This window comes from Ascaphus truei, chromosome 3 (assembly GCF_040206685.1).
Source record: "Ascaphus truei isolate aAscTru1 chromosome 3, aAscTru1.hap1, whole genome shotgun sequence".
In the NCBI taxonomy this organism is placed as follows: domain Eukaryota; kingdom Metazoa; phylum Chordata; class Amphibia; order Anura; family Ascaphidae; genus Ascaphus; species Ascaphus truei.
The window spans coordinates 367753421-367764319 of NC_134485.1; the positions used below are offsets into that span (position 1 = coordinate 367753421).

The 10899-nt window shown below is 42.3% G+C and overlaps 1 protein-coding gene across 4 annotated transcripts in view; it reads right to left on the reverse strand.

Moving 5' to 3' along the window:
• LOC142490197 (cilia- and flagella-associated protein 337-like) overlaps positions 1–4741 on the reverse strand; it is a 104222-nt gene extending 99481 nt beyond the window's left edge. For 3 of the 4 annotated variants that reach the window (XR_012800002.1, XM_075592155.1, XM_075592156.1), the window contains exons 1-2: positions 4438–4741; positions 2831–3128 (exon numbers count right to left, since the gene is read on the reverse strand). Coding sequence is in view for 2 of the 4 variants with exons in the window: in XM_075592155.1 (XP_075448270.1) it covers positions 2831–3128; positions 4438–4505 (366 nt within the window). In the remaining 2 variants the exon portion in view is untranslated. The remainder of the gene's footprint in view (positions 1–2830; positions 3129–4437) is intronic. The other variant, XM_075592157.1, reaches the window with a different exon arrangement.
• Positions 4742–10899: the final 6158 nt, after the last annotated feature.

Sequence of the window (10899 nt, forward strand, 5' to 3'; positions counted from 1 at the left end):
CTTTATCTTAGACTCAGTGTGGACTCCTAGAGTCAATCTGGACTCTCAGAGTCCCCTCACAACCTTATATATGGTTGGGGCACCCACAAACCCTATACTGGTTCTCGATTACCTGGGCACTAGCTGGGGTATCCCCATTAACCTAGGGATTCTCTCAGCTGTAGGAATAGATGTTATATCCCTGTGCCCCATTCCCCTTTCTGGGCTATGCTGAAGCAGGGTACCCTAGTGGTGAGTCGCGCTTGCATTTTCAAAGGAAGTATTGCCGGGACAATGTGTCTACATGTACCCGAGAATCAGGCATGATTCCCGGGTACATTTATGGGGGAACCGACAACTCCGGACCCCAACCTACTAGGCACATTGTGACAACAATTCCTCTGCAAACCCCCCTTGAAACTCGTACCCTAGCAATTCCTGCTTGCTGGCATGCCCGGAAAGAGAAAAACACAAAAAATACTTTTAATACACACACTACATTTGAAACATACAATACTGATAACTCTCTTGAACCCTTATACACGGATCAGGGGTAACCAAAACAGGCTTAATATTTGAGAGTCAGGTTACCCCCTACCGTCACACCTCCCCCCTCAAGATGAAGGCTCCAGAATAGTCACCATATCAGGTGACTTGCTGAGCCTGGAAAACGATAAGGTTGTTGAATGTTGAACTAGGACAGAGTCTTTCTGGCTGGTACAGTCCTTTAGCCTGCTGAGATTCCTTGCCTCCTCTATGGTTCACATCCATCAGGTCTCTGATACAGTGTAACAACACACTCCCCCCCCCCCCACCAGAAGTATCCCTCCATGGGTATTTGGACACTGACCACTGGGGTCACAAAAGTCGCAGGTGCTTGGGGCTGCTGACTGAAGCAATGCAGGGTTGTAGTTCTGGCATTGCCAGTCCATCCTCTGGGGACCAGGCTGCCAGCACCAGTGCCCTCTGGTCAGTCATCTTAGTCAGGGCGTCTGTCAGGACACTGTAGCGAGTCACTAAATCCCTATAGTACTGCTGCATGTCCCTTATCTGCCTGTCTAACCTTTCCCTCCCCATCAAGACACTTGTAAGGAATCGGGGGACACGCGCCTCTCAGCGGGTCCCCGTCACCCAGGCTCCCAGTGCGGCCGCTCGTCCCAGACCCCCTCCCCGTCGGCTCCTTACCTCCTCTGGTCGGACGCCATGCCGCTCCTCCGCGGCGCACGCCGCATCCTCCCACACGCGGCCGGGGCGCGCGCACGGGAACCTTACAGGGAGCGTGCGCACCTGATCCTCTTTGCCGTCCAGCAGCTACAGGCTGTCTCCACCACTCACCTGGCTGACTCCCACTCTGGGCACCTGAACCTATCCCTGGGATTGCTCTGACAGTCCTCCGCTCCACCTCTTGCTCTCATTGGTCCTCCTGCATATATAACCCCAGTCTGCCCTCTCCTTCCTCGCTCTGCATAGTTCTTCTGTGGCTTCAGTTGTTCGGTCGTCTATGCCTGGCTCTCTTCTGTTTTACAGCACTAGTTCCTGTCCCTGCCCCCGTTGGATACCCTTGGATTTGATTTTGGCTCTCGTTGACTTCGTGTACCTCGCTACTCCCTGGACTCGGCTTTGGACCTTACTACGCTGCTGTCTCCTGCCCCTGACCTACGGCTCTCGGATCTCTACCCTCGAACTTCTGGCACCCCGGACACAGCAAGTATCAAGTTAACCCTTTCTCACCAGGCCCGACAACGCATCATACCACACTCCGGGCACGCCCTCACTGCTGTGGGTGCATGTTATACCCTTACCCACCTCAGTATTGGGGACTGGCCAGGTCTGTGGGCATTCAGGCATTACTACACTGTACTCAGTCTGCTGGAGGGGCTGTTGACCGCTCGGGTCTACCGGGCGATCAGTCCACTGTTTCCTGTTTGGCTCATCCACAGCGGAGGCCCTCTGTCTTCCTAACATCTTGTCACGGATGCTCACTGCAACCTGGACTGAACCGCAGGGCTGAGGTGGGGAAGATATATAACCACCGCCCTAAGCCACAGGGGTATGTCCGGATTGCAGGGTCATGAACGTAGCCGGTCAGGGTTGGAGAGTGGAGAGGGTAGCGGGTACTTGCCTTTGATCCAGGGTTGGAGAGCGTAGAATGGTGGAGATCCATAAGCCGTGGTCAAGGATTGGAGAGCGTAGAGTTGTTGTCCGTAAACCATGGTCATGAATTAGAGAGCGTAGAAGTCCGTTAGCCAAGACGTGGTTCAGGGGAACAAGAAGAGACAGGGTCCATGTTTGGGCCGAGCAAAATGTAACGATGCTCATCTCAAGCAGGAAGCAGACCCACAGGGCTGAGGCAGGAATATGAAAGAACCGACCTGAGCCGAGGGACAGAGTCCTGATAGAGTAGTGAGTCATAAGCTGAAGGTCAGGGCTGGCAGCAGAGTTGTATAGTCGGTGAGAATGCATAGCTCGAGGCAGGCGGAAGACAGGGGTGGTCAAGGTTTGTAGCCGGGTCTGGAAACTAGGAAGACAAAAGGCAAGTGCGTTGCATGTACTCAGCATGAACTGAAACTTTGCTTGGCAACTTCCTGGTTACAGGGCTGTCATTTTAAAGGAAGTTGCCAGGAGCAAAAATGGTGGATCCTGCCACAGAGGGTGAGCTAGAACAAAATCCCGGTCCGGACACAGAAAACCCGGGACGGATTTTGCAAAACCTCATAATTATGACCACTTAGACAAAACGAACTACCACACAGTAATAATAGCTTTGAGTTAGTTTACTTAGCAATGTTATGAAATCATTACAATCTATTATTTATAGCATTGTTTGCCCTTGAAGGGAGACTTATGTTACCTTCTCTTTCCTTAGACTCCTGGCTGGATCAGTCTGATTTTGAATATTTTCCTTTTCTGTTACATTTTCTACAAGTCCCAGTGAATGTCTCCTCTGCTTCCTCTTTATTAGCTCCTTCTCCAGCCATTCTGGAGGTGTCCGGTTCTGCTCTTCAGATTCTTCATTAAAGCAGGTTGTGGATATTGCCTGTACTCTGGTCACTCCTAGGGAAGTTTGTGCACGTTGATGGGTGGGTTTATTGGTGGGCTGATGTGTGTTTTGGGCTTTTGCAGATGTTTGTCTTATTTCACTGAAAAGGCTGGCACAACAGAAGAGTACCAAAAAAGAAATGATTGAATGCTTGTAGTTTTTATTCTGTGCAAGCTGTCAACAATAAAGCAATTACAAGATAAAGCTAAGAGGAGCTGTCTCATTCAACATTTGGTGGCAGAAGCCCTTATCCTAAAGGACACCTAGTTGTCAACTAAATTCAGGTCACTGGTGTGATAAAAATCCAGTCCAGTCCCTCATAAAATAGTACTCTATTATACCAAAGTTCTAAAAGGCCAATACATGAGTATAAAACCAGGAATTAATCATTATTAGGTGATTGAGTTAGTTGACAGTTCTCTACTTAGTGTAACTGACAAAATCCAATATTTCTCAAGGTAAACAGTTTAAGTCGTTTTAATTTGACACTGCACGCCTTCAGAACCTATCACTAATGAATAATGTTTTTATATGTTGTTAGAACTGGCTGTCAAGGGACCCCTTTCTGGCACAGCCATAGTTTGTATGATTGCTTTATTCCCATGGCAGATCTTACTGTAACTATTACAAGAGGTGTCCTGAAGAAACAATGTTACAGATTGTGTGGAGGAAATATCCATGAAATCTACCAACTTGATGACTACTCCTGGTCAGATTTGGGGAAGATTTGTGATGCACAGAAAATGCAGAATCTGACAGACCCGGGTGTAGAATTTGATTCATCCAAATTATATGAGTTTGGTAACGGCTACTTAAACCATCCTTTAACCACCGTACAAACCCCAAGCTGGGGCAAAAAAAAAAAGAAGAAAAAAAAAAAAATGAGTAAAAAGTTGGATTCATTGGCACCTATAAATTCATGTTCAAAATGATCCTTTCCCTGTTTTGCAGGGAGTGGAGCCTAAAATGCATTGCTGTGTAAAGTGCTTCAGATCTGTATGCAAGTGAAAGGGTTAAGTGTCATTTTACTACAAAAAGGCAAATGCAATTCTTGACAAACCACACCACATATCAGTAATCATTAATGAATATTAACTGATCATGGAAATTAAGACAGCACAATTTGTACAATCACTTTTTCCTCCTTGCTAACTTTAGGGTCACTTTTTTTGAACCCAGATTATACATTGCCTGTTACTGAAACATTTAAAACTCATGTGAAACAAAGAGAGGTTTAAGTATCCATAATGTATAGTCCCCCTATACTTTAAAATGCTGACTAGCTTGATTTCCCTGGCAACAGTAAACAGCCTTCAAGCATCAATAATTCCTTCATGTACTGTAAATTAACAAATCCAAACCTTTTTTTAAAAAAGAAATCAGAACATCAGATAATTCTTTCCCCCCCTTTTACATACCTGTGAATATTGTAAGTCTCTAGCTTGCCCAATGCAGAGCTTGGTCTAACCTTCTTCCTCAGATACATGGTTTCAAAAGTAATTTTGGAGCAGGTTCTGTTTCATGGGATTAGGCATGAGTGGTCGTTACAGATCTACTCTAAATACCAGGCATTCAGAGATTTGAGAGAAGGATATGGTCAGAGGAAGCTGTATCCAGCCTTGTCCCGTGTGAAGGCAAAGTGCTGACCTCTGAGTATCAAAACCCCTCAAATAGCTGCAGTTACAGTACACTCTTTCCTGTCTTCCCTCTCTCTCTGTCTCTGTTTCATTGTTTGTCCTCATATCAGGTTACTCCTAGTTTCTTCCTGCCTCCAGAGAACACATTGGTATCTACACAGGGGATGTCTAAGTTAAACTCACAATTACCTACCCTTTATTTCACCATTGATTTATTTGATAGTAAAATACTGTCTGCAATTAATGTGATTTTTAGAAAATCCCTATTACTTTCTCTTCGGCATACAGATGTTAATGGTAAGTACTGTACTACAAAAATAATGTTTCTGTACACCGAAAAAAGGAAGATGTGCATAATAATAATAATAGCATGTTCTTGTATAGCGCTGCAAGTTGTACGCAGCACTTTACAGAGACATTTTGCAGGCTGAGGTCCCTGCCCCGTGGAGCTTACAATCTATTTTTTGGCGCCTGAGGCACAGGGAGATAAAGTGACTTGCCCAAGGTCACAAGGAGCCGACACCGGGAATTGAACCAGGCTCCCCTGCTTCAAACTATCAGTGCCAGTCAGTGTCTTTACTCACTGAGTCACTACTTCTCCCATAAAATTGGCATCAAAATTGGCATCAAAATTGGCATCAAAATTGGCATCAAAATTGGCCACCACATTCAACTTGGCATTAACCCTTTCAAGACTAATAATGTTAGCACATTTGTAGGGGTGGAACTAGTGAATTCCTCTGCACACCATGCTCTCCCCTACATGATCCCCTCCTCATCATCCTTGCCCCCACATGCTCCCATCCTCACCATGCTCTCCCCCTCATCTTCCCCCATATTGTCCTCTTCCCCACATACTTTCTCCTCACCACACTCCTTCTTCACCAAGGAGGTAGAAGAGAAGAGGAGCACAGCTCACAGCGTCCAGGAACGCAGAAAAATAAGGGCAACTCCAAACATGGGATAAAAATATTTATTAGCCTTTAATAGTCAGCTTGGCAATAGTACAGGACCACGCACCAACGCATTTCATCCCTCAGGACTTTCTCAAGGTGTAGGGAGAGACAAAATGATCTACTATTTATTTGTAAAAATTTCTCGCCAAAATCGGCTGCCAGTGACGTCATCATTATGCGTCCCGAGACAGGGTCGCATTGTTAGTGCATGATTGCACGCTAAAGAATCCATTCATCTGGAATTACATCGACAGGTAAAGGGCTGCAGCCCATTATTTATTACCTTCTTTTGCTGGACAGTTTATTATCATACCCCAGGAGTGAATTTATGCATATTGGAGACATAGTTTGGGGTAGCCATGTGGGCACCACCAGGTCCCTGTTTTTTCACTCTGGGATGTTTATTCTTTCCTACATATCATTGTTCCTGGATTCTGGATTCATCTAATGGATATTCATGTTATTTGAGCTTTTTGTGGTGATGCACCAATATACCACACAACCTATACTCCTTCTTCATCATACTCATTATCCTCTCTCCCAGATACTCCCTCCTTACCATGCTCTCTCCCAACCTCACCATGCTCTCTTCTCACCCCTTCTCACCCCTTCTCACCCCTTCTCACCCCTGCCCTCCCTCCCCATGCTCTCTCCCTTCACTCCTTCCCTCCCAATGCTCTCTCCATCCACCCTCCTCAGGCTCTCTTCTTCAACCCTTCCCTCCATAACCACGCTCTCCCCATCCACCCTTCCTCCCCTTACCATGCTCCTGCACCAACCCAAGGAAGACAAACAAAAAAACCCAAGTGAAATATCATCCAAAGATATCTCATAAGGGTGAAATAAATTACTTCCTGACTCCAAGAATTGGGAATCAGATTACTGCCCGGATCAATATCCTTCTTATGTTTACTTATTTGGTATATCCCTATTTACCTTTCCTTTCTAAAAATATGTCCAACCTTTTTTGGAACAAATCTATTGTATCTGCCATCACAGTCTCAATGGGTAATGAATTCCACATTTTAACTGCCCTTACTATAAAGAATCCTTTCCTTTGTTGCTGGTGAAATCTCCTTTCCTCCAACCTTAAGGGATGACCCATGTCCTTTGTACTGCCCTTGGGATGAATAGTTCTTTTGAAAGCTCCTTGCACTGTCCCCGAATATATTTGTATATAGTTATCATAACCCCACTTAGGCTGCGCTTATAGTGCTGGCGACGCGACCGATGCCATCACCCGTCGCTGTCGCAAATCGCTAGAGCTGCACTTTAGTTTCGGGCGATGTCATAAAAAGGGGCGGGCAGAGGCACGGAGAAGCTCCCGATTGGCCGCAAGGGGAGACCGTCGCTGAAAAAAATCAAATAACAGTGACTACCAAATTTTTTGTAGCACTGTCGCCGTTGCGTGTACTATACGCACACGCAACGGTGACAATGCATTTCTTTTACCGCGACGTCGACTTCGCAGCACCTTTGACGGCACTATAAGCGCAGCCTTGGACGCCTCTTTTCTAATGTAAATAAATCTAATTAAGCTAGCCTCTGCTCATAAGTTAGATTGTCCACCCCCTTTATTCATTTGGTAGCTCTTCTCTGCAGTCTCTCTAGTTCCATAATGTATTTTCTAAGGAGTGGTGACAAAAATTGTACTCCATATTCAATGTGTGGTCTTACTAATGCTTTATAATGTACGTTAGGGCTCTTCATCTAGTTCTTCAAAGGGGCCAGATCAAGAAATGTTCAGGATCAAAAGGGCCACGCGCTTATTGTAATGTAATTTTAGATACATTTAAAGAGTTGAAAATGATAAAATGTCAACATTTTGCAAGCATTTGTAACATCTGTACTATATATATTTACATTACCATAACTTACAAGTGAGTTTCACTGTGAACAATTGTACTTGGCTGCCTAAGCAGCTTGAAAGAAATCAGCAGGAGCAGAGAGTCCAAGGGCCACATAATAGTCCTTAGTGGGCTCCATTTTGCCCCCGGGGCGGCCAGTTGAACAGCCCTGACGTATGTTTTCTAAACATGGATCATTCTAAGTGATAATAACCATTACGTGACAATAAACAGAAAGCGTAGTATTGTGTAGAATGATATTGTGTTCTTTTCTCAAAAAGCTTCTAGCGGAAATGATTCTGGAATTTGTAACAACTATCATATTATAGGACTAGCCATGACTAGAACTAACTACACTATGTGCTCATATTACATGCTGGGCCATATTTACTATGCAGTGTTAACCCATACCTAATTACTGAGGTTTATGATTAATTCAAGCTCATAAAAGATATCAGAAATAGTTACCACCATAGTCCCGATGTATGTATGTCTTTATTTATATAGTGCCATTAATGTACATTTATTTATTTATTTAATTTATAAAATATTTTACCAGGAAGTAATACATTGAGAGTTACCTCTCGTTTTCAAGTATGTCCTGGACACAGAGTTAAGACAAATAATACATGTTTACAAATACAGTTACATAATGAGCAGGGTATACATTATATACAAGACATTGCATGCACAGTTAAAGATAATTTATATTATGGGCGTATGAAACAGGTACAGACCAGATTAAAATGTGTGACAGCCTTAGATTTGAAAGAACTTAGACTGGTGGTGGATGTGAGAGTCTCTGGTACTGTAGGTTGTTCCAGTTTCACAGCAGTAATACACGTGACAATCATATAAATAGATATATAAATATCAATCATATAAATAGCAAATAATACAAATAACAGAACATGGGAAGAAGTGCTTCAGACATTAAAGTAACATTTAGAAATAGGAGTCCCTGCTCCGAAGAGCTTACAATCTAATTGGTATTTAGGAAGAACGTACAGAGACAGTAGGATGGCGTTCAGTAAATGGGCCAAGATTTATGTATGAGGTGTATAGTATCAGCCACGGAGCTGAGTTACTACTATAGTAACAAAAAAGACATACTATAGAAGCCAATATTCAATTTAACACACACACAAGAACATCTTGCAAGCAACTTAATAATTCGGACAATTATATTCATGCGTAGAGCAAACATTTTGCTGTTTTGGTTTCTTTGCATTGGGAACAGACTCACTTTAGTTCCCCTGTCAATGCAGGATAGAGGCGCTTCGAAACAAGGAAAAGGGACTTATAAAGGTAACTTAACATATGATATATGTACATCAGTGTATTTGTATGTACAGTACTGTATTTATATAGAGGTGGTGACAAAATTCTCATTAATCAACCATTTTATTTTCATGCTGAATGTTTCAAGCTTCAACCAATAAGAGAAGGAGACAGTTAATGGAGCGACTGTACCCTACGACATTTGTTCACACAGGCTAAAAATAGGTATAGTACAATAAGTATAGCTGTTATTCATCAGGCACGGAACACAGAAAGTTTAGAAACCATGTACAATATCAGATAAATACTGTATGTCCAGTTGTAGGGTGTATTCAAAAAGCAAGAGGTAGGTACTGAGGGTGGTACAAACAGCGATACCACATAAAATAAAATCAAACATCTCACACATTGCCATTTACCTTATTTACAAATAAACCTTCAGCAACTTTACTGGTTCTAGAGTTTCCATGCTACGTACTGTAGTATGCTAGTAACATGCAGTGACATTTAAAAAGACAAAAGCAAGAGCCAAGATTTGATGATACTTAGTGTACATTAGAGAAAATTACAGTACTACCACAATACATTTCCCCTCTCACAGCCCTACAGCTTCACATTTGTAAAAAACAAGATGTTTTATTTAAAAAGAGAAGGAAATCTCTCCTTTTCGTTGCCGGTAGCATAAATCTTTTTTTTGTCTTTCTTTTTTTAAATTGGACATGAAGACTTGTATTATTATTAATATACGCTTTAGCATAAAATCACTACTTTGTTTATGATCCATTTGGACTGTAAAAAAAATTAACTTTAAAGAACGGGGTTTTTTGCCGTGGTATAAAATCAAGAATATTACAGTTTCTGAAAATCAGATTTAAAAAAAATGAGAAAAAAAAGACTTATTTTATGCCAATGTTTGAAAATGGGATGCAGTTTTGCCACAACAATTATTCAACAACCACATATTTTAGTACTTTGCACATGTGTTACCATTTCAAACTGTTAAATGGCAAACAAACACATTAAAAAATGTAATCTTAAATGATCCCTCTCTGTACAAATGAAAGGTGCATTGTCACCATAATTATTTGTTTTCTTTTCCTGGTACAAGAAGTGCTTGTGTAGTAGTTACACTTTATAGCTAGAAACCAGTAACTGTTCCTAAGTACATTTCTAAAGCAATGTTTACACAACATACAAGCTGACAATATCTTTTCAAATAGGTGATAAATAGAACACATTAGGCAACAATGCGCTTGATCCTACATGCCCAAAAAGCAGAGAAGGTGTATGCAGTCTGAGTAATCACTTCTTGGCTTGTTCTCTATCTGCAGCTATTGTATTTTGCAGAGCCAAGTGTCGAATATAAATACAGAAAAACAGAAAACAAGTTTATGGGCAGACTTTTTTATATACTTTTATAATTGTATAGCAGAAACCATGTAAGGAGCTCTTTCCCTTAGAAAAGTACACACAATATACAGTACATACAGTAATAAGAGCACTAAAGCTAATAGTACACACAACAAAAAACAAATCACTCCATGAAAGAGATTATATTCTAATGGTACAAGTGGAGATTTACAGATATATGAGGAAGAAAGTGCGGTAGGCATATCGGTGCACGGAACCGAACGTGAGTACATTTGCTGAGAGGGTATTGCAGTTATTGGTATTTCCATGCGGCTTAAATGCCCCCTTAGAAACATTACCTTATCCATGTAGGCGTTCGCTGAGCATCAATAACGGAAATGATTCGAGCTACCACCAAGATTTTTTTTTAATCACAAACCCCAGGCCTATCTTGCCTATTTATATAATGGCCATTAAAAACATATACTGTAGGCAAGATGAGACTAGCCAACCTAGAATAGGTGATAAAAAAAGTCGTACCCAAACATTTTACAAGCAATTAGCCCTTAATAGCCTAAGTGACCAAACTGCCTTCAAGGGAGTAAACCCAGCTCTCCTTGTGACCAGGTAACGTTATCTCCCTTTGCCTCAGGTCCTAAATTAGATTGCAAGCTCTTCAGAGTAGGCTCTTTCATTGTGCCTGGAAAATCTGTGTACACCGCTGTGTACATTATCACTCAGAGGAAACAAACTATTATTATTATATAGTCAAAGAATAGTACCTCAGTCCAGGCACTACAGGTTTAGGG